The sequence below is a fragment of the Bubalus bubalis genome, chromosome 13 (assembly GCF_019923935.1).
Source record: "Bubalus bubalis isolate 160015118507 breed Murrah chromosome 13, NDDB_SH_1, whole genome shotgun sequence".
Classification (NCBI taxonomy): Eukaryota; Metazoa; Chordata; class Mammalia; order Artiodactyla; family Bovidae; genus Bubalus; species Bubalus bubalis.
In genome coordinates, this window is record NC_059169.1 from 75,842,765 (window position 1) to 75,867,480 (window position 24,716).

The 24,716-nt window shown below is 43.2% G+C and overlaps 1 protein-coding gene across 7 annotated transcripts in view; it reads left to right on the top strand.

The window, feature by feature from the left end:
• ENOX1 (ecto-NOX disulfide-thiol exchanger 1) overlaps window positions 1–24,716 on the top strand; it is a 303,170-nt gene that overhangs the window by 29,754 nt on the left and 248,700 nt on the right. For 6 of the 7 annotated variants that reach the window (XM_044926837.2, XM_044926836.2, XM_044926838.2 and 3 more), the window contains exon 2: window positions 24,146–24,289. In XM_044926837.2, the coding sequence (XP_044782772.2) occupies window positions 24,146–24,289 (144 nt within the window). Of the gene's footprint in view, window positions 1–23,776; window positions 23,916–24,145; window positions 24,290–24,716 lie in introns of those variants that run through there. The other variant, XM_044926839.2, reaches the window with a different exon arrangement.

A 24,716-nucleotide genomic window follows, 5' to 3' on the forward strand; every position in this document is an offset into this window, starting at 1 on the left:
TTTTTTTATTCCTGACACATATTAGGTTGAACTGTATGAAACTGCCAATATTTGACCTTTTAAAAAAAAAATCCTCAAAGACATCCGTTTCACGTGGCTTAAAGTAAATATAACTATTACAAGTCAGAATGAGGGTTTCGTGGCTCACATTGAATCCCTGGATATAACAACAGAGGAACATGTCACCCCAGAGGAGGTCCGGAGTTGGAGGGAGCAAGCCGTAAACAGTGGGTCTTGCGAGATTTCTCAGAGGAGGGGGGCCAGGCTGCGAGCCTGGAAGGAAGGACGCACAGAGAAGAGAGAGAGGAGCATGGCTCTCTGGGGAGCAGCCATCTGTGAGGACGGCTAGGGGGCCAAGCGGAAAAGGAGAGCCAGTGGACTGGAGGAAGCGCTCTGGACTCCTCTGCTGTAAATTATTAATCCCCGAATTTGTTTGTTTCTGATGCAGTTGTGTGCATTTTTTAATAGGAGGCTAATTGCTTTGCAATGTTGTGTTAGTTTCTGCAGTACCGCAACATGACTCAGCTACATGTATACATACATCCCCTCCCTGTTGAGCCCACCCACCCACCCCTCCAGGTCATCCCAGAGCACTGAGCCAAGCTCCCTGTGCTATAGGGCAGCTCCCCACTAGCTGGCCGTTTTGCCCACGGCAGTATATGTATCTGTCAATCCTACTTTCCCGTTTCCCAATCCATCTCACCCTCCCCTTCCCCTCCTGGTGCACATGTCCACTCTCTGCCTCTGTTCTCTGTTCCTGCCCCACAAACAGGCTCATATGCACCATCTTTCTAGATTCCAAACATCTGTGTTAATACACGATACCCAAGCCATAAAAAGGATCGAAATTGGGTCATTGGTCATGATGTGGTTGGACTTAGAGTCTGTCTTGCAGGGTAAAGTAACTCGCATGTATTTGGAAAGCACGTTTTCAAAGCACATGAGCACAGTTTTCTGACCTTTCTGGAGTTTTGTGAGGGTTCCTCTGTTCGATGACCAACACCTCATGCAGGTCAAGTAGCATTTCTGATAGGGAGTGTGCGGTTGTCTGCAGGGTGACCACAATTAGGAATGGCTGTGCGGTGCGAATACAGGAAGCATAAACTTGCAAGCAGACAGCTTCAGAGAGTGGGAGGCTCCATTGGCTACTCCCCCTGAGAGAGTCAGGCTCCCCAGGCTGTCAAACCTCAGCAAGATCTCTCCTGCCAAAGACAGCAACTGGCAGGGTTAAAGCTCCCTCCAGTTCATTCCAGAAACTCCCCCGGCCATTCCTGTGGATGTCTCTCTCTCTTTCTGGCCCATCCCTACTGTGCTGAAGATGCCAGCCCCGGGCTCTCGTCCTCACCAGGTGCACGTAACGGGTAACACCCCCGACATTCCCCGGCACTTACTGTGAGGGTGACTCCAAGGTCAGCTTCCCAGGATCCTTTTCCGCAGCTGCCATGCCTGCAGGCCCAGTCTGGGCCTGCCCGAGGGGTATGTTCCAGCAGAGAACATCCAGGCATCTGAGCAGTGGGCCCTGGAACAGCATGAACTGCATTTTCTTGGACTAAAAAGAGAACACCTGCGTTCTCATGTGCTAGAAAAGCTAACCAAGGGCTTTTGTTGAAGAAATGTGTCCCCATTGGTTTGAGAGCTCGCTGTATTTAGAAAAGTTTGAGTAGGACTTCTTATTTTATTGCATGTAAAGAGAATAAACTTGTATGTGTTTTACTGACAATTTACTGGTGTTTGATGTCCAGGGTTTATTATTTGTGTCCATGGCAGAAAGAACAAGGAAAAGCTGCTCCTATTCACTGATGGGCTCTAGACTGCCTCCTACCCCAAAAAAGCTGGAAGGTCAAATAGAAAACCAGCAATAATAACCTTAGAAATCAATCCATTTATAAATTATTCTTAGAACCAAGATGAAGGCCAGATTACCTATACATCTTTAAAATAGCTTCCCTGGTAGCTCAGACAGTAAAGAACCTGCCTGTAATACAGGAGACCTTGGTTTGATCCCTGGGTCAGGAAGATCCCCTGGAGGAGGAAATGGCAACCCTCTCCAGTATTCTTGCCTGGAGAAGCCCATGGACAGAAGAGCCTGGCGGGCTCCAGTCCAAAGGGTTGAGTTGCAAGGAGTCGGACATGGCTGAGTGACTTTCTCTTTGCTTTACTTTAAAATGGTACAGTTATTTTATTTATTGTGAGTCCAAAGATACCATAACTCCTGGTGATGATTATCTATCATATTCCTTGAATATACAGAGGACTCAGTGGCATTCCTTGAGTCATTCAGCAGATTTGTATGATGAATTGTAAAACGTAGATTTTAGTGAATCTACGTGAATCAGCTATGGTGAAGCCAAAGGTCAGAAGCAGACTGCCATCCATAAAGTCGTGTGTCACTCACAGATCCTAAGAAGATAAAGCATGCCACCCTGGGTCAGGATGCAGACTGAGCAAGGGGAGAGAGTGAGCAACAGGCTTCCTGGTAGTTTCTGAAAGAAAGAACAGGTAAAGTAGGGCAGGTTGGTTTAGGATTGGCTAGTTTGAATCACTTCAGCAGGTTATGAGGGACAGGGCTGTTTCTAGTTGTCTGGTGCCTGGTCCTGGGGTGGTTAGGGCAGGGGCTTAGTGGAGTGGATTGAAGATACGAGCTCTCAATTGGTTGGCTTGCATTTGAAGAATATGCTCCTCTGGTTGACTGTCTTTAGCCAACAATCCTTGGCAATCCCTCCAGGGTCCGGAAGGGCCCAGATATTAAAGCATCAGAAAAATAGAAAAAAAAATGGAAAAAAACACAATGCAGTATGTATGTATATGAATGTATATGTACACACACACACACGGATGTACACAGACCTACTCACTCATTCTGTGTGTTTGGTGCTTTTGTGTGGGGGGAGGGGAGCGTGCATGTTCTGCTGCGTTCCAGACCCTGTTTTGGTTGATGATGGTTTAGCAGGAACCATGTAAACAGTTTTTGAAAGGCAGCCTGCCCTAAGGCAAAGACCCAACTTATCAAAGAAATAGTTATATAATATAACCTCAAATACTGAGAAATCCTCTGGGGAAAAATCCAGCTGGTGGAAGGACGGAAGGGAGCTGAAGTTGCTCTTTTTGGCAGGTCAGGGATGGCCTCTCTGCAGAGGGTGATGGTTCAGCAGAGGCGAGGCTGAGGGAGAGGACAGGGCCAGTGTCCAGGTGTCTGGAGGCACCGCAGCTGCCAAGTCACCGAGAGGATTCTGCTTGTCAGGCTCAGGGAACAGTAGCAAAGCTTGTGGCCTGGGAGCCCTGGGGAAAAAGGGGGCTACAGGAAATGAGACAGCAGGGATGATGAGATGGCAGAATCTCAGACCTCAGCGGGCAATAAGAAGTTCTGTATGTTTCTGTGAAGCTAGAAACCCAAGCCATATGAAGACGAGAGGTAAGCTTTAGCCTCAAAAGGCAAATTAAGTAGCTACTGCCTCAAGCTCTTTTCTTATCTTCTGTCCATGAAATTCTCTAGGCAAGAATACTGGAGTAGGTTGGCATGCCCTTCTCCAGGGGATCTTCCCAACCCAGGGATCGAACCTGGGTCTCCTGCACTGTGGGCAGATTCTTTACTATCTGAGCCACCAGGGAATCCAGGTTGAAAGTTTCTGGTAAATCACTCTTATCGTCTACACTATTAAATTTTTTCAGTATTTATTTGAGATGGCTTTTTTTTTTAATGTCTTTCTCCCCCAAAGTTCTACATTTGGATATATTTTTTTTTACAGTGGAAAACAAACAACTTCTCTATAAAATGCAAAAGCATAGCTTTGGGTTAGGAATGTTGGAAAACGACTTTCTGTACCATTGAGTTCCTTGGCATATATGTGGCATTTAAATAAAATGAAATACAATTGGAAAACTGCCACACTTCTGAAAATCTACAAGAAAAAAGATCTGAGAACAATCAACAATTTGCTTTTATTTTCTGTTGCATTGTGATTTTTTTTTTTTTTTTGCACTTGGTATCGTTTACTGAATATAAAGTAAAATCCACTGACACTCCACTTACCATAAGCGCGCCCACAAAGAAAACCTCATTTCAAATATAATTGTGAATATTGTTCCTTTGTTAAAAATTCATGGGGTTTATAAACGTCTCATATAAGTACTGGAGTCTCCGTTATTTCCCCAGCTCTTTTCCTACTGCCAATTCTGATCAGAATTTTAAAACACCCCATGTCTATGAAGGTGTTCTCTGGAGCACAGAAAGGAGGGGAGGAAATTATGAATATAACTAGGAAGACCTTCTGACCACATAGGCTGCAGTTTCCTGATTTAGTTTCAGTAGAAGGCAGGTGAATGGACAGGGAGCATACCGGCTTCTATCAACCTCAACATCTTGTTACTGCTATTTTTTAGATAACTTTATTTATTCATTTAGAGTGCGCTGGGTCTTCACTGCTGTGCCGGCTTGTCTCCAGTTGTGACGAGTAGGGGCTGCTGTCGAGTTCCGATTCACCCGCTTCCCATTGCCCTGGCTCCTCCCGTTGCAGAGCACAGGCTCTGGTGTGCACAGGCTTCAGGAGTTGTGGCACGAGGGCTCAGTAGTTGGGGCGCGTGGGCTCAGTTGCTCCGTGGCATGTGGGATCTTCCTTGACCAGGGATCGAACCTTGTCTCCCGCATTGGCAGGCAGATGCCCTTGTTACTGCTATTAAGTTTTTCTCTCGGGAAACTTCAAATGTGGTGCGAACTAAAAGCTGGTTGGGGGTTTGGCGGTTTTATTTTTGGTAAATGGAGGAAGCTAAAGAGTAGGCTGTTGGCCTAGTTTCTCCTCTGTTCTGGTTCTAACACCCTCCACCACCCCCACTTAGTGAGACTGAAGTCATGTTCCACTTCTTAATACCAGGCATGATGTTGGCTGCAGTGGGCAAGACAAGCAGTGCCACCCAGTTCAGTGTCTTGGTCCATCTCTGTATGGAGACTCCGTTGCTTATATTTCATACGCTTTCATTGATTTGGGTCAAGAATATCCACGTACGAGAAAACTAGTGGCTGGGAATTCCCTGGGGGTCCAGTGGTTAGGACTTGGTGCTTTCACAGTCGTGGGCCTAGGTTCAGTCCCTGATTGGGGAACTGAGATCCCCCAAAACTGCAAGGCATGGCCAAAGAAAGAAAAAAGAAATCTAGTAGAGTATAAAATAAGACTCCGATCATGTGGCATGAAGGAAAAAAACACTTTTCTGGATTTCATGTATAAATTTACAGCCATTATATATTATACTTAATATATTTCAGAAATCACCTTTTCTCATATAAACTTATTTTTGCAGTTTAACTCAGCAAGGAGATTGCAAATTCAGAAATAATTTGAGCTTAGTACAACTCTCAGAAAGGATCCAATTATAACCTCTCTTTTCTTCTGCATCACATTTCAGGATTAGCTCACATTTCCTTTTTAATTGGCTGCTCTGCCTAAAATGGCCTGTGCATCTCTTTGGTTCCTGAGTGTGTGAGCCAGTGGCAAGTAATGTAGTCAAATGATCCAAGCTGCTGTTGGCTGCTGTTCTGAACTTGGTTTGATGGATTAAGTCATCAAGGTGGGCACTCCAGGCCTTTCCCATGTTTGATCTCCTGGACCACAGGAGTTCACAGACCAAGACTCTGATGCTAATGCCAAACCCTGCCACTCACAGCCTCAAGCCACCTAGCTTATTATTCTGGTGTCTTGTGAACCAACAATGAATCAAGCCAAAATACTGATAGAAAAAAAAAAAAAAACCAGAGAGTCCAGAATATGTACTTTTCAGAGGGGAAAGTTGGTGTAAAGATGCACTCATGAAATTGTCGTTTGTGGAAGTTTTGCTGCTGTTTTATAATCAAAAGAATTCCTCTGTGAGAACCTCGGTAAAGGGATCTAGATTTTAACCATCAAAATGTCTCACAGCATTGACAGCAGTGCTTCATTTCTTTCAGTTCCTCCAAAAGGCGTTAGGCATTAGCCCCTCAAATAACGCGTGAGATGAGATCTGAAGGTACATCAAGTGGAGAAGCTCAGGGAACTGGCCCAGAGGGGACTTGTGATGGCCGCTCTCCTGTGATGTGCAAACTGCTGTGCTTGGTTTTATAGGAGAGGCAGAAAGGGGGCCCCAGATCAGCTCTCAGTGTGTAAGGTCATCTTCACTGCAAGGGGAAACGTAATTGGCACAGGGTAGCCATCCTGATGAGCAGGCAGTGGGACTTGGATTCACGTGTGCGTCACACGCTAACACACCCTGTGCTTGCAGCACTTGCAGGATGTCAGCAGCCCCGGAGAACAGACGGTGGCGTTTCTGGTTCACTCAGCTCCCAGCTTTCCCCTGCCCTGATATCTCCACTTCCTGTAGCTCTTGTTCATGGTGGAAGGCAGAAAGGAGACTTCAACTCCAGGTCAGGCTTGTAGCCAGCTACCAGTGGAATGAGATAGCTTGTGAAGGAAGACAAGTAGGCAGGAAGGAATGCTAGTACAGAAGGGGTGAGGGGGACAGTAACCCAACTTTACCTCCCAGCCCTCCCGCTCAGGTGGCCCCGACCAGCCTGTGTATCTTGCCAGCCTTCTCTCTCACTGTCCTCTTTGTCTTGGTGATGGTGATACGGTGAGTTGGAGATGACAGTAGAAGCTCTCTACACAGGGATAACAGTTCTTGGCAATCCCTGATGGTAGTGATACTTGCAACAAGCTCTCAGCTCAAATCACAGATTTACTCTCATTTTTCCTGTGGTCATGTATGGATGTGAGAGTTGGACTGTGAAGAAGGCTGAGCGCCAAAGAATTGATGCTTTTGAACTGTGGTGTTGGAGAAGACTCTTGAGAGTCCCTTGGACTGCAAGGAGATCCAACCAGTCCATTCTGAAGGAAATCAGCCCTGGGATTTCTTTGGAAGGAATGATGCTAAAGCTGAAACCCCAGTACTTTGGCCACCTCATGTGAAGAGTTGACTCATTGGAAAAGACTCTGATGCTGGGAGGGATTGGGGGCAAGACGAGAAGGGGCCGACAGAGGATGAGATGGCTGGATGGCATCACTGACTCGATGGACGTGAGTCTCAGTGAACTCCAGGAGTTGGTGATGGACAGGGAGGCCTGGCGTGCTGCGATTCATGGGGTCTCAAAGAGTCGGACACGACTGAGCGACTGATCTGATCTGATCTGATCTGAAGCCCTACATACAACCTTCAAGTTGCAAAATATTCAAAGATGTGAATGCACCCCTGTATGCCAGCTGGCGTACTACATTATTTTACTTTTCAAGGTACTGTACTGTCGGATTTTAAATGTTTGTGTGTGTCTCTGTGCGTTTGGTTTTTATATATGTATTATTTATGTGAGAAGTGTTATAAACCTAATACAGTGCAGTACTATATAGCCCAATCCCAAAGAAAGGCAATGCCTCAGAATGTTCAAACTACTGCATAATTGCACTCATCTCACACGCTAGCAAAGGAATGCTCAAAATTCTCCAAGCCAGGCTTCAACAACATGTGAATTGGGAACTTCCAGATGTCCAAGCTGGATTTAGAAAAGTTAGAGGAACCAGAGATCAAATTGCCAACATCCATTGGATCATTGAAAAAACAAGAGAGTTCCAAAAAAAAGTCTACTTCTGATTTATTGACTACACCAAAGTCTTTGACTTTATAGATCACAACAAACTGTGGAAAATTCTTCGAGATGGGAATACCAGACCACCTTACCTGCATGCTGAGAAACCTGTATGCAGGTCAAGAAGCAACAGATAGAACCCGACGTGGAACAACGGACAGGTTCCAAATTGGGAAAGGAGTACATCAAGGCTATATATTGTCACCCTGCTTATTTAACTTATATGCAGAGTACATCATGAGAAATGCAGGGCTGCATGAAGTACAGGGTGGAATCAAGATTTCTGGGAGAAATATTGATAACCTCAGATATGCAGAAGATACCACCCTTATGGCAGAAAGTGAAGAAGAACTAAAGAGCATCTTGATGCAAGTGAAAGAGGAGAGTGAAAATGCTGGCTTAAAACTCAACATTCAAAAAACGAATATCATTGCATCCGGTCCCATCACTTCATGGCAAATAGATGGGGAAAAAATTGCCAACAGTGGCAGACTTTATTTTCTTGGGCTCCCAAGTCACTATACATGATGACTGCAGCCATGAAATTAAAAGATGCTTGCTCCTTGGAAGAAAAGCTATGACAAACCTAGTTCAGTTCAGTTCAGTTGCTCAGTTGTGTCTAACTCTTTGTGACCCCATGAACCGCAGCACGCCAGGCCTCCCTGTCCATCACCAACTCCCGGAGTTTACCCAAACTCAGGTCTGTTGAGTCGGTGATGTCATCCATTCATCTCATCCTCTGTCGCCCCCTTCTCCTGCCATCAGTCTTTCCCAGCATCAGGGTCTTTTCCAATGAGTCATTTCTTCGCATGAGGTGGCCAAAGTATTGGAGTTTCAGCTTCAACATCAGCCCTTCCAATGAACACCCAGGACTGAGCTCCTTTAGGATGGACTGGTTGAATCTCCTTGCAGTCCAAGGGACTCTCAAGAGTCTTCTCCAATACCACAGTTCAAAAGCATCAATTCTTTGGCGCTCAGCTTTCCTTATAGTCCAACTCTCACATCCATACATGACCACTGGAAAAACCATAGCCTTGACTAGATGGATCTTTGTTGGCAAAGTAATGTCTCTGCTTTTTAATATGCTATCTAGGTTGGTCATAACTTTCCCTCCAAGGAGTAAGCGTCTTTTAGTTTCATGGCTGCAATCACCATCTGCAGTTATTTTGGAGCCCAAAAAAATAAAGTTAGCCACTGTTTCCCCATCTATTTGGCATAAAGCAATAGGACCAGATGCCATGATCTTAGTTTTCTGAACATTGAGCTTTAAGCCAACTTTTTCACTCTCCTCTTTCACTTTCGTCAAGAGGCTCATTAGTTCTTCTTCACTTTCTGCCATAAAGGTGGTGTCATCTGCATAGCTGAGGTTATTGATATTTCTCTCAGCAATCTTGATTCCAGCTTGTGCTTCTTCCAGCCCAGCGTTTCTCATGATGTACTCTGCATATAAGTTAAATAAGCAGGGTGACAGTATACAGCCTTGACGTACTCCTTTTCCTATGACAAACCTAGACAGCATATTAAAAAGCAGAGACATTACTTTGCCAACAAAGGTCTGTCTAGTCAAAGCTATTTTCCAGTAGTCATGTATGGATGGGAGAGTTGGACCATAAAGAAAGCTGAGCACTGAAGAATTGATGCTTTTGAACTGTGGTGTTGGAGAAGACTCTTGAGAGTCCCTTGGACTGCAAGGAAATTAAGCCAGTCAACCCTAAGGGAAATCAGTCCTGAATATTCATTAGAAGGAATGAAGCTGAAGCTCCAGTACTTTGGCCACCTGATGTGTGAAGAACTGACTCACAAGTAAAGACCCTGATGCTGGGAAAGATTGAAGGCAGAATAAGGGGACGACAGAGGATGAGATGGTTGGATGGCATCAGCGACTTGATGGACATGAATTTGAGCAAGCTCTGGGAGCAGTTGCTGGACAGGGAAGCCTGGCATGCTGCAGTCCATGGGGTCTTAAAGAGTCGAACATGACTGAGTGACTGAACTGAACTGACTATATAGCTAGTGGTATTAGTTGGGTACCTAGGCTAACTTTATTGGACTTCATGAGCAAGTTGGACTTAAGAACACACTGTTGGTATGAAACTTGTTCATATGTCGGGGGCTTACTGCATTTGAACAGAGTTAAGCCCAGTGTGGGCAAAGGCATCTGTGAGGCTTTCTGATAAGACCCAGCCCATTAAAATGCTCAGCCTGCAGATCAACCCTAGATAGATGTCTTACACATTTCCTCTCCACCTCTTTTTCTCTAGATGCACAATCAATATTCTAAGAAAAAATGTACTTCTCCCTAAAGCATGGGTCTTGAAATGTTCTCCAGCAGTGATTTCTGCTGATTTGCTCATGTTTTATCCCCCTGTCTACTTTCATACCTGAAGTAGAGGGGTCAAGGTGGATGACTGGGACTGGAGGGAGGACCATGCAAAGATGCAAGAAGGTTTCCAAGTCAACAAGGGATGACTGTGGGGTCCTCGGGCCCTGGCTCCGCCTCACCAGGACAGGCTGTCATCTGACACAAAGCTAGTGCTGGCATTTCCCTCCGAAAAATCTAGCTTCCTGTTTGTTTACTGCTCCAGCAGCTTCTGGTTTCAGCCCACTTGTCTTTCTCATTTTGCGGGGAGAGGGTAGGAGGGAGGTGGGTGGGGAGGGAAGAATCTTAGTGACTTCCCTTCCTTTCTTCAAGATTAACAATATGTTAAAACGTGGTTACATCCAGAATCTAGCTGTGTTGCTGTTTTGTTATAATCAGTTCAGATCAGTTGCTCAGTCTTGTCCGACACTGCGACCCCATGGACTGCAGCATGCCAGGCCTCCCTGTCCATCACCAACTCCTGGAGCTTGCTCAAACTCATGTCCATCGGGTCAGTGATGCCATGCAACCATCTCATCTTCTGTCTTCCCCTTCTCCTCCTGCCCGCAGTCTTTCCCAGCATCAGGGTCTTTTCCAATGAGTCATCAGGTGGCCAAAGAATTGGAGCTTCAGCATCAGTACTTCCAATGACTATTCAGGGTTGATTTCCTTTAGGATTGACTTGTTTGATCTCCTTGCTTTTCGTGGGACTCTCATGAATCTTCTGCAACACCACAGTTCAAAAGCATCAGTTCTTCAGCGCTCAGCCTTCTTTATGGTCCAACTCTCACATCCATTCATAACTCCTGGAGAAACCATTGCTTTGACTAGACAGACCTTTGTTGGCAAAGTAATGTCTCTGCTTTTTAATATGCTGTCTAGGTTTGTCATCTGCTTTTCTTCCAAGGAGCAAGGATCTTTTATTTCATGGCTGCAGTCACAGTCCACAGTGATTTGGAAGCCCAAAAAATAAAGTCTGTCACTGTTGGCATTTTTTCCCCCATCTATTTGCCATGAAGTGATGGGACCGGATTATAATTTCAGGTATATAACATATATATACCTGAATTGATTCAATATATTTGTACATTATACTCCATATAGTTATTATAAACTATTGGCTCTATTTTCTGTGCTATACATCACATCCTGGTATATTATTTATTTTATATTTAGTGGTTTGTACCTCTTGGCCTTCCCTGGTCCCTCAGACAGTAAAGAATCTGCCTGCAATGCGGGAGACCTGGGTTCGATCCCTGGGTTGGAAAGATACCCCTGGGGAAGGGAATGGCTACCCACTCGCATATTATTGCCTGGAGAATTCCATGAAAAGAGTAGCCTGACAGGCTTCAGTCCATGGGGTTGCAAAGAGTCAGACACGACTGAGAGACTAACACTTGTACCTCTTAGTCCCCTTTGCTCTTCCCATTGGTAACCACTAGTTTATTCTCTGCATCTGTGAGTCTCTATTTTGTTGTATTCATTCATCTACTGGTGCCTCTTAGTTTGCAGACTCCTTGAAGATGGGGTCTGTCTTGTTCACCGTATTCCTGATTTCAAGCACAGGGACCTGCATATAGGAAGCTTTTAATAAAGATCTATTGAGTGACTGCATCCCTAGGTGATATAACTAATGCTTTTCCCCCAGATTCCTATGTCTTCAGAATCAGTCAAAACCAAAAGGGACCTCCTACTTGGGCTCTTTCTTAGAGAAAAGTTCCTCAAGTCTGTAACAACAGAGGTCCAGGCTAAGACAGATTGAACCCTGGGCTCTGCCAGTCATTAGCCTTGTGACCCAAGGTACATGAGTCAGTCTTAATTTTCTGAAACTTAAGTTTTCTTCTGTTGCAAAAACATAAGTGCTAGTAACAACTGTCTCACGGGTTGTTGGGAGTTTTCATGAAATGAAGAATATAGATGTAACACAGTAAGCTACTTTCCTGCTGTGTACCTCATGGCGAGCGCTTAGGAAATGACATTTTCCTTTCACTTTATGGACTTCGGCTTTAAAAAAAAAAAATTCAGGCCAAGTATTAGTGTTAGTAAAAATGCCTTTAAAATAAAAGTGTCCGCATAAGAACATTAGTTTCCATCTACGTGCCATACAGTGATGTTATGGGGAGAAATTATGTCACTGCTTTTTCATGCAAATTTCACTGCTCAAAGAAAGGGCAGTTGAATTAGCTGATGAATAGGAATGGTAGCAAGAGTTTGGGAAGCCTGTTTGCATGAAGATGGTGTCCTCTATTAAAGAAAGAGACTAATGTTAAGAGATTTTCCTGTGGGCAGTCTGGAAATAATGCTACCATTACTTTTCATGTTGATTGTGTGTCTCACAGTCATATCCACCTTACTTTTAGCTAATTAATTATGAATAAAGCTCTTTGTGTTGTAGAGATTGTGTCAGGTTGATATGCTGGATAAGTGCATGAACACATGTCTGCTTCATCGTGCGAGTAATGGAATCATTATCCTGATTGCATTAATGGGCCTAGGCCTGGAGTATGTTTGGAATTGACAGCTACGAGGTTCTTAAGTGCCGTCAACTCATTCCCTGCATGGCTCAACCACCACTCATTAGTCATCATTTTACAGTAAGCGTTATCTCATATAATAAATCGTAAAATTTAGAAATGCACAAGAGTAAGAACATCAGAGTCCTTGACGAGCAGACGATCTTTTGCAGTAAGACTAAACAGGGGGAAGTGACAATGCTAGTGGGAATTCTTTTAAAATATTTGTTTAGGTTGCGCTTAAGCCATCTAGCTGTGAAAATAATAAACCGTGGCAGCAATAGCAATACACTGTAATTCACGCTAAGCACATTCAGCATAATTTCTTTTTTTATAAATAATAAAACCATAAATAAATACGATTACTCTCAGCTAACATGAAATTACATTCAGCACGAGGAGCCAGATGTTTTCCTCTCAGATCTGTGTCCTTTAGGGTCAGTTTTAGCTTACTCCCCTGCCGGTAATTTGTAAGTAATCTGTGAATAAATAACTGGGGATGGCATTTGATCTTGACCTGAGTTTGGTGCTGTTGACTCATTGGAAAAGACTCTGATGCTGGGAGGGATTGGGGGCAAGAGGAGAAGGGGACGACAGAGGATGAGATGGCTGGATGGCATCACTGACTCGACGGACGTGAGTCTGGGTGAACTCCGGGAGTTGGTGATGGACAGGGAGGCCTGGCGTGCTGCGATTCATGGAGTTGCAAAGAGTTGGACACGACTGAGCGACTGATCTGATCTGATCTGATCTGAGTTTGGTGAATTTGAGGGGAGACGGAGCTTTGTTTATCTCACGTGCAGAAGGAAAGAAGGGGCTGGATGGTGCCTCAAAACAGCCACTTAAAACCTCACAGGCTCCAGGCACCCACAGCCTTCTTCGGGAGGCCTCATCCTACATTGTATCAAACATACAAAATGCACTCACGCATGACATTCAATATGACCTTGTCTACACAACTTTTGAGCAGGACTTTTTTCTTTTCCCCCTTGGCCACACTGTACATCATGTGGGACTTTTTTTTTTTAATGTAAATTATTTATTTTTTAATTGCTTTACAGAATTGTGTTGGTTTCTGCCAAACATCAACAGCATGTGGGATCTTAGTTCCCTGGTCAGGGATCTGACCTGCACCCCTGCAGTTGAACCATGGAGTCCTAACCGCTGGATCACCAGGGAAGTCCCAGTCTGGGTCTTTGTAATTCTGCTTTTGAAATTACTTGCCTTCACGTTACTCATTTCATTTACAACCAACTCTGATTTTTGTATAACTGTGCAAGCTCAGGGTGTTTTTTTTTTTTTGCAATGTGAGCAAGCCCTGCTTACAGATGACTTTTAACTCTAATGAGATCTAAATTTGCTAATTAGAGACGTTGTCATAATACAGAATGCACCGGTATTTCATTAAACGACTATTTGCTTTTGGTCGTGCACGTTTCATTGCAGGTTGACACAAGCCATTTTCAGCTCTCCCACATTATCTGGTGCCTTTAGTGCCTCATTGGTAACAGTCATATTTAGAGAAATAGGCTACTTTCCCCGGGCGGATGGGTTCTTAATCTGGAAGATAGGAGTAGAGAAAGAGATTCCATTTGAGGAGCCTAGTCCTCCAAATGCCATCCCCTTGTACGGAAGGAAGGTTTTCTTTAAGACATACTGAAGAGGCGAATTGCATCTCCTGCTGGCACTGAGGGAGAATGAGTGTTCATGGGAGAAGGTGGGGTGGGGGGAAGCATATTTAAACCTTTGGATTGGATTCTGTTACTGAGAGGGGGATAAGGGAGAGGTGGGGAGAGAAAGGGGAAGGGAGGCAAAGGATGGAATTATGCTCAAATAGCAGCATCATTTTACACTGACCTTCAACATTGTCTTCAATGCTGGAACCTTCTCATCATTATTTATTCCACCCCCTGTTTTTGAGAGTCTTCCCAAGTGGCTCAGTGGTAAAGAATCCACCTGCCAATTCAAGAGATGTGGGTTCGATCCCTGGGTTGGGAAGAACCCCTGGAGAAGGAAATGGCAACCCATTGCAGTATTCTTGCCTGGAAAATCCCGTGGACAGAGGAGCCTGTCGGGCTACAGTCCTAGGGATCACAAAAGAGTCAGGCACAACTTAGCTACTGAACAACAACAGCAGCTCTTTTTGAATGTTGCCAAGCACGGCCAGTAGCAGCCAAGGTTTGACCCATTTCCTCAGGATGCTCCCTGCCAGCCTTGAACTTTCCAGTTGGAAATCTCACTGCACAGGCATTTGCACTGTGCCTTGGTGGCCCCTCCCAACCATCCCAGCCCCTTGTCTCCATCTGTGACTCCCCGAAGAGTAAAAAGGATCATCCCAGGGAGCCCAGGGCCTCCAGACTCCTGCCTTCTGGTTACAGAGCATCAGCAAGGGCTGTGGGTGCTCATTTAGGGAAGAGAAAACAAGGTCTCCAGCCCCAGTAACACGCTGGAGGTGAGGTTTCCTGCTCCTGGGGCGATCACGGCTGTGGGGCTAATGCTTTATTCATCGTGTTGCAATGGCATCATTAAGAGCACATTAGTTTAAAGAGTAACTAACATGTTCTTGTTGACCCTCCAAGGAGAGAGATTAAACAGGATGAGCAACCAGCTCACACCAGTCACGGCCCCATCCAGGTTTTATTGTAGGTGGATTTCCATAGATTAAAGAGCTCTGCTCAAGGCTTTTTGGAGAACAGGTAACTCATTTACCAGAGTTTGCAGCTGTTTAAGGGTCACTTTTTTCACCCTTTACCATTAAAGTGTTCCACTCTGTAGCTTAATATATTTTCCATGGTTGGGTCAAGGTGTGATATGAGAGTGTAATGAAAAAAAAAAAACAAAAAACCAGCTGAGTACCAGACAGCACGAATTGTAGAGTTAAATGTCCTCTGCTTTCCCTTACATAAGAAGTTTCCAGAAATCACTTTCAGTGCATAAGTATGGTTCAAAATGATCAGTTTATGACCAATATGCCTTTCTACAACTGTGCATTCCATTAAAAAAAAAATGTTCTTTGATCTGTGGGACTGCCTATGGTTTATAGAGATCAAAAAAAAAGCAAAACAAGTTTTTGTTTTATATTGGGGTGTAGCCGATTAACAAACAGTGTGTGAGTTTCAGGTGAGCAGCGAGGGGACTCAGCCGTCCATATACGTGCATTCTTGCTCAACCTAGATGGTGGTTGTGTCTTTGAAGCCAGGAGTCGACCTGAAGCCTCTTCGGGAGGCATTACCATCTTTCTCCAAAGGACTCTTGTTCTCTCTGCTTTCTCCATCGGCCTCCCATAGTTTTCAAGAGAAGTTTTTAGGTAGCTCCAGCCTTTTGCTTACATTGTCTGTTCTGTAGAACTTTTTCAATGGGAAAGAAAGAGAACAGAGCAGGTGCCCACAGAAAAAGCTAGTCTGTTGAGGGGAAGCAAGAATTCCCTGATACGGCCTTGTTTACTTTTTCTCTTTTCCTTATTTGTGGCTGCACTGGGTCTTCGTTGCCGTGTCCTCCAGTTGTGCAGAGGGCGGGGTGCTCTCTAGTTGCGCTGCGGTGGCTCCCCTTTTTGTGGAGAACAGGCTCTAAGGTGCGTGCGCTCAGTAGCTGCGGCTCAGGGGCTCAGTCGTCCCAAGGCATGTGGGATCTCCCTGGGCCACGGATCAAACCAGCATCCCCTGCACTGCAAGGCAGATTCTCACCCACTGGACCACCAGGGGATGCCTGTCCTTAATTTCCTTTTATAAACTTGTCCGTGACTGACTAATTTGGCAGATATTGAGTTTATACCTCCGTATCCCTAGGGAAGGGCTGGAAGAGTCACTTGCCCAAGGCTGCACATCACTGTAGAGGCAGGACTGATAAAGCTCAGATATCTTGTTTTCCAGATAAGACCTCTGCTGAAGGGAGATTTGAACTTCTAAGGCTGTCCTGAGATGGTTGCCTGTCAGCAACATTTTGGGGACTTTTGTATCTGGGTGAAGTTACACGTGATGAACTCTCAGGTTAGAATATTGATATTCTATGAACTTGGGTGAGTTTGTCTCCATTGGTAGGTAGCCATTAGTGAGGGGACTTAACTGACCTATTACATGATTCATAAACAGTTTTCAAGTATAATATTGCCCTTTTCAGAAAATCTGAACTATCCTAAGTATGGAAGGTGTCTCTGCAAAGACTTTGAAATAGGTATTATCATAGTAGCATCCAGTCCTATTTTCTTTTTATTTCTGTTTTTAATGGAAAGAGAAGTACTTTATTCCTGTGGTCTCGAGCTTTCTCATTTATTACTTTGTTCAGTTTAGAAATATAAAGTGTAATTTTTTTTAAAGCAAAGAGCTCCTGAAAACAAAATAATTTTACTTCTGTCATTTCTCTACACTTAGGTAAGTAATGCCAAATAGTATTTTTCTTTGTGTCAAAAGATAATTGGCTTTATCTGCTGTCCTGCCATGCTGGTTGAGTTGTCTCTTTGGCAAAGTTGGTTCTTTTGTTTGATCACATCATTTCAGAGGGAGACCTTCTGTCTCTCTCATATTCAGTCCCCACTCCCCTCTCTCAGCATCCAGTTTTTCAGAAATAGATATGTCGTGGGCAAAACTTCATCATCCATTCAGTAACCATTTCCTCCCCTCAGCTGGAAGGATGATGATTTGTAGTTTAAAATTGGCTACTCGACAAAGTAGAAAGATGGAGGATATAATCACAGACCCTTAATGGCATTCTGTGTTTGAGAAATGGCCAGACCTGCTTTTTATCCTCTGTGGTGCCTGCCAAATGGAAACTTTCCCTTTTACCCTGATTTCACGTCTTTAGCACTATACCTGTATGCCTTTGTTACACTAATGTACTGCTTAATGGACCTGGAGATGCCATTATTTATGGATTTTATTTATGGATTTCGGCTCCTCCAGAGAATAGCTGGGAAGAAGTCTCACAAAAGGAGGACATCGCAGTCACGTGCTTATGACCCTGTGTTGGTTACCAGGGAGGTGTGGGGTCTTAGCTCTTGGAGAGTGACTTGTTAATAGCACCAAGACATCTGGAAAAATCTAACATTTTAAAAAATTGTCTTTGATATTTTAAATTTCATCTTGTGTTCTAGTTTTCAGTTGCAGTTTTCCCTTTTTTCTTTAGCTTTCAAACCTCCAGCCTGTGAGATTGGACCCTGGAACTGAATTCTGTCTTTTTGTTCTCTTATTTCTTCCTTGTCTCCCTCTGTTATTTTCCTTTTTACTTTCTTTCCTTCCTTTTATGCCTGAATTTTCTTGAAAAACACATATATAATGTGTAATTTATACATAAGGATTTAAATGTATAGACTTATAAACAATTTTATGTGTATACTGAGCATCTGCCATAATTCTAGGTACTGTACTTGCTTGCTGCGGGGTATGCAAAAACGATCAGTTTCCATGATCATTCTAAGTATGCTGTTTATCAGGGATGTAGACATAAACAGCTAATTAGAGTATGAAGTTCCGAGTGCTGGTGCACAGAACACAGCGCTGTGCGAACACAGAGGAGGGAATACATATCTCCTTTGTCTTCTTACCTTAAACGAAAGTGAAAGCCGCTCAGTCGTGTCTGACTCTTTGTGACGCCATGGACTATACAGTCCGTGGAATTCTCCAGGCCAGAATAGAGTGGGTAGCCTTTCCCCTCTCCAGGGGATCTTCCCAACCCAGGGATTGAACCCAGGTCTTCCACATTGCAGGCGGATTCTTTACCAGCTGAGCCACAAAGAACAAGCTAAAAATTACTCAGCACGGAAATGGCATTTTTCTCCTCGGGTGCGCGGCTGTGAGACATGTCACATCATGGCCCCTTTGAAAAGAGTCTAGTGACTTCATGAACATACCAATACAAAACTAAAGGTTATAGGTCAGGTTTTATTAAAAAAGCCCTGTCGATATCATGGATTCGATAGAAAGTACTACAGGGTTCAACCCTGCCTGAGTTGACCCCAGCCCAGTTCCATCCTCTGCCGAGAGGCGGCTTTTTCTCTTCCATTACCAAGTAGGACCTTTCTAGCTTTACTTGATGTAATATTCCTACCCTGCAATTCTCACATCAGAAATTCCCCCACAAAATCTCATTCCTCATAAACTTTAATATAATCGAAATCTCTTCTTCCAAACGTTAATCCTTTTATTCCACACTAATCAGGAGACATTGATCATTAATATCCAACATCCTCTATGTTTAACAGATATGAAAACTTTATCGTGTGTTATCACGTAGTACCCTGAGTTGTCTCTGTCATCAACTTCCTCCTCATTATCCTCTTCAGGCTCTCGCCTCTAAAGGGTATCCACCATCCAAGAATTACTCCCATATAATACTATTAATAAGATGTAATGTAGTCTTTACTGACATTTCCTTAGAGGGCACAAGGGCAAGATTTACGTTGTATATTTCCCAGTAGTCTGGCTTTACTCCTTTCTCTTCTCTGAAGTCCCCTTTTCTCATGAGTGACCCCCAAAGATCCTTTCTTTCTTACCCCCCTCAAAGCACTTAGCCTTGGTGTCCTTTTTCTTTTTAACCACATTTTTCAGAGCAACTCCACTCTGCCTTGAAACTTAACAGATTCCACCCAGATCCTAGATCAGTTAAGAGGACCTGTTCTCCTTAGAAGCCTGTTTCGTAATCCTCTTCGATAATTTAAACATGTCTTTGTGATCCTTGTGTGTTTGAAGAGATAACAGTGAGAATTTTATAAAACTGATGAAAGATACTAGGCTCTTCTGGTTGTTCCTCAGTGGGAAATTACTGAGTTACTGTTTACCATTACAGGAAGCAGAAATGTCTCCTTTATTCCTAAATGGTTGCTTAAAAATTATCGAGTTAAAACATAAGTAATGTCAATTTAACAGTGTTCTGTGTTGTTTTAAACTATGAGCATTTCCATAACCTCCAGAGAGCATCCTACTGACTAGGATGATGGAGATCAAAGTGAGAATATTTTCTTAGTAATAGAAGCAGAAAGTAGAGTTTTGGGAATGCATTTTTCTTTTTTCTGTAAATGTAACCCATGATAATGCTATGACTACTTCCTGTAAATTAAAGAAGTTTCAGATGTCCTATGAAATAGGTTTCCTTTGGAATCAACTCTCTACAAGACACTAATAAATCTGACTTCCTCAGTATAATTATTCTTCTATTAAAGTAGGCATGAAACTAAGGACTTAGGTCATTCTTAAAAAAAGAAAAAAATTCAGTACTCACCCTTTTTTAACAGGAATCTGTTTTGTGGACAGTTATAGATGGATTTTTATTACTCACAGGGTGTGCATGTGTGTATGCTTGGGACCCGTAAGAGTTGGACAGGTACAAAGAGTTGTGTTAGAGCAGGAGAAGCCTGTGTCTTTCTTTTAGGCCAAGTAATATTTTCTTAGGCTTCAGTTCAGTTCATTCGCTCAGTTGTGTCTGACTCTTTGCGACCCCATGAACCGCAGCACACCAGGCCTCCTTGTACATCACCAACTCCCGGAGTCCACCCAAACCCATGTCCATCAGGTTGGTGATGCCATCCAACCATCTCATCCTCTGTCATCCCCTTCTCCTCCTGCCCCCAATCCCTCCCAGCATCAGAGTCTTTTCCAATGAGTCAGCTCTTCGCATCAGGTGGCCAAAGTATTGGACTTTCAGCTTCAACATCAGTCCTTCCAGTGATCAATGAATATTCAGGACTGATTTCCTTTAGAATGGACTGGTTGGATCTCCTTGCAGTTCAAGGGACTCTCAAGAGTCTTCTCCAACACCACAGTTCAGAAGCATCAATTCTTCTGCCCTGAGCTTTCTTTATAGTCCAACTCTCACATCCATACATGACCACTGGAAAAACCATAGCCTTGACTAGATGGACCTTTGTCAGCAAAGTAATGTCTCTGCTTTTGAATATGCTGTCTGGGTTGGTCATAACTTTCCTTCCAGGGAGTAAGCGTCTTTTAATTTCATGGCTGCAATCACCATCTGCAGTGATTTTGGAGCCCTGAAAAATAAAGTCAGCCACTGTTTCCACTGTTTCCCCATCTATTTGACATGAAGTGATGGGACCAGATGCCATGATCTTCGTTTTCTGAATGTTGAGCTTTAAGCCAACTTTTTTACTCTCCTCTTTCACTTTCATCAAGAGGCTCTTTAGTTCTTCTTCACTTTCTGCCGTAAGGGTGGTATCATCTGCATATCTAAGGTTATTGGTATTTCTCCCAGCAATCTTGATTCCAGCTTGTACTTCCTCCACCCCAGCGTTTCTCATGATGTCCTCTGCATAGAAGTTAAATAAGCAGGGTGACAATATACAGCCTTGATGTACTCCTTTTCCTATTTGGAACCAGTCTGTTGTTCCATGTCCAGTTCTAACTGTTGCTTCCTGACCTGCATACAGGTTTGTCTAGAGGCAGGTCAGGTGGTCTGGTATGCCCATCTCTTTCAGAATTTTCCACAGTTTACTGTGATCCACACAGTCAAAGCCTTGGTGAGTTTCAAAGCTATTTGCTCCATTGATACAGCCCAGTAAAATCCTGAGTATAAATATATTGTATTGAACAATTATGAAATTGGGTGTGAGATTTTGTACTTGAATGAAACTTAACAAAGAACAGGTTAGATTTCCATTGAACCCTGGACAAAACTGTGTTGTTATCCTAGGCATTTTATACATTGGGAATTTGGGAATTCCCAATTCCTGATTGTTTGGGAATGATCTTACCTCACTAATAGCTGTAAATAGAAAGTGCCAGTTTCACAATTGATCATGAATCTCTTGAAGGCTTTTGTAGTTTGATAGCTTGGAAAAAAAAAACCTAGAGAGAAACATTTGTACATCTTTTAAATTACATTATTTTACAAAGGAACAGTGGAAAGGGAAGAAATAGTCCTGTACAGTTTAGATGTGACACGGAAAACTAGGGCAGCACTTACTTTTAGAAATATTAAGTGTTACTAACTGTTTTAAAATTAATTACATAATTATCCAGTGGAACACCAAGATCCCAGGGTACCTTAATGTCAAGCTACACTTCCAAATAAAATAATAATAATTAATACCTGCTTTATTCCAAGTGCTTTATTAGCTGTAATTTTTAACTCCCCACATGTCTGTGTGTAAATAAACATCATTAAGAATATCAGTCTTTTGTATCGTTTAGAAATAAGAAAACTAAGGCAGAGAAATTGATTAGAATGATGAATTAGGTATTACGGCCTTGAATCATTTAGAGCAGCAGGTACTCAATAGGAACAATAGAAGTTAGTAGAGTATAAAAATCACTCTTGCAACTATTCATAAATTCCGGAATAATAATTAATTTAAAATATCACCTTCCTCCCAAGCCAAGTGATAAAGCAATTTAAAAGTTTTGAAGAATTGCAAGGCATCCCTCAGGCTATTGGAAATGCCTGAGACATGACAGAACTTCCTTCAGAGTCACTATTCTAGGTACGTGGCAGCCACATGAAGTTGTATGTCATTCAAACCATTGGGTTGGCAGATTGAGGAGATGTAATTCATTGAATGTCAGTCTCATTAGGGGCAACTTTAGGTTCACAAAGCACAACTTGCCAAGGAAACAACAGTTGTTTTGGTGAAACAGTAGCAGTTTGTTAGTGTTTTTCCTCCATGAAACAGTAGTTTATTAAGATGGTGATGAAAAGTGTAGGTAGAAGCTATGGGCCACCAGGACACTTGATGCCCCTTTATAAGACCGCAGTCATTAAAGTGAAAACGAACACTGGAACAGACAGTTAAAAAGCCAAGAAGACTAACACCTCCCCTGAAACACTACAGCGAAAAAGGCAAAGTGAAACATGGCTGGTCAGGCGCAAGGCATAAAGCCTACATGACAGAGGGATGTTCTCTGATGTAGTGTTCCAGAACTGCAGACTCATCGGACAGGAAAAAGTTGTGATTAATGCCCATTTGGGGAGAACTTGAGCTAGAAAAGAAAAAAGCTAGCCAACTAAACTTCAGTGGGGCGATAAGTAAGACAAACAGTGACCTTGCAGTGATCCGAACTGCCTCTACTTCTGGGCCATTTGAGCAAAAGACGGAACACATTCTAGCCTGTCTCTGCTTTGGTGTTCTGAAACAGGTGGATGTGGAGAGAAGAAAATTGCTTTAAGGTTTCACCGTAGAAATGTCGCTAGTGAGTGGACAGCGAGAGGGCAGGCATTTGGTTACTTATGCCTTGATGTTACTGGTTTTATTTTACATGGTGAGAATCTCTTTGATGGCATTCATTGCCTAAGATAATGGATGCATGTAATACATTAAACACATTCTGAATTCATTTAGGTGGAAGAGTCTAATTGCATGGTATAAAACATTTGACCTGAGTGCAGTTTGCTCCCAAAATTGGAATCATTTCACTGCTTCTTGATGAAAAGGTTTCATCTTCCTGATAGACTATGGAAAACAATTCCCTACCATTTCTTATGTCCCTGTGCTGAGGGCTAGGGATTCATGGAGACTAAAGAAACAATTTGCTCAATACCCACCTATCCTTGAGATATTGAAACCTGAGCTTCCATTTGAATGAAACTTATACTCACCTGGAAATAAGTTTTTTCTTTGTCTTCTTTATTTATTTATTTATTGAGAGTAGTGTTCAAAGGGATCACTGATTCTCCCACCTAAGAATCAAAGAAATCAAAGGGCCAATCTTCATACTAGATATACTAACACAGAGACTGTAACACTAATTCTAAAATACCTATTAAGAGAAGCACATGTAATAAAAATTTCTAAATGGATACCTAAATAAAAATAAATACTTTGCATTCAGTTGTTTTACCCGTCTATGTAAAATTCAAGTGATATATTTTATCTTCTAGTCTCAAGCTGGTGAAAGTGCACTTAACATGTACATAGGAAGGTATGTTTTTGCATTTTTAAGGATGGAGAGAAAGCATAGCATTGTAAAAATAGTGAAGTCTGGAGGGGCCCTTTGCAACTTTTTGTAATGTTTTATTGTGGGTTTTTTTGGTTAGAAAAGTGCTTTGAAAAGGCTTATAAAAATACATTTATATATAAGCTGTGCAATTCTCAGGAAAACTCAGACCAAACAAGGTACAGCCAGTTAATCATATCTTGTCATAGAAATAAAAAAAAAAGCAAGTGCTTTTCCTCAGTGGCCCCATCACCCTCTGCACTTCTTCGACGGACAGGCAGCATGCCATTCTTCCCTTTTGCCTTTTCGCACGATTGTATTTTGGGCACGTCCTTTACCAATCTCACCGTGAATAGCTTATTGCTTTTTTTCTCCTTTTCCCCACTTTTTCTCCCTGTCTGAATACGTTTCACAGATGACTGTCTTCGAAAATAACATCAATTAATTTTTGAACTTAAAAAAATCACATGTACCGCGAGTCTGCCCTCTCCATTGATATGCCGTGTGTGGAGGAGGCTGTGCAGGGCCTGATAAGCTCCGTTTGTGAAGTCTGTTCAGCTGGAGGCCAGGTACTAGCCGCTCCACAGAGGGGCGGTTTATTCAGCCAGCCCTGCTCCAGGTGGTTGCCGGTTGACCCTCACGTCTCCCGGCCTCCGAAACTGAGACTGTACAAGGAGGCAGCTTCGCTTCTGTGTGTGCCCCTGCAAATTGCCATTGTTTGTTTGCTGTTGTTGTTTGGAGTAGATGACAGATTTGCCCCGGAAGGCTTTCTCACCCCACTGCTCTCCCCCTTTTGCAGAATCCGATGATGTCCGCGGGGACCCTGCACTCAGCCATCAAAGCACTCCTGCCGCTCAGGATGCTCGTGATTCAGTCGTAGATGCAGGTGGCGTTGAGAGCATCACCCAGTGTTCCCAGCAGCTTCCTCAGATGATGGCTGCAGGTATATGTCGGTGGCCGGCATAGGACACAAAGCGGGCCCTTTGCATCATAGTGGAAAGGCTCCCCAGCCATGGAAACATGTGTCGAAGTGGGAGCCTGTGCTCCTCAAACAAGCCAGGCCGTGGAACTAGTGACCATCACAGTTAACTCAGACTGCGCTGGTGGGCTGGTGGTTAAGACTTTGCCTTCCAGTGTAGAGAGTGTGGTTTAGATCCCTCCATCAGGGAGCTTAGATCCCACATGCCTCCAGGCCAAAAAACCAAAGCATAAGACGGAAGCAAAAATGGTAACAAACTCAATAAAGACTTTAACCAAAGGTAATTGAGAAAATAAATTTCTTTAAAACAAAAAAGAGCATCAAGTCCAGTTGGATATATTTTGCTGTCTTCTTTTTTAGCTCTGTGCTATTTGTTTTCAATATTATTTAT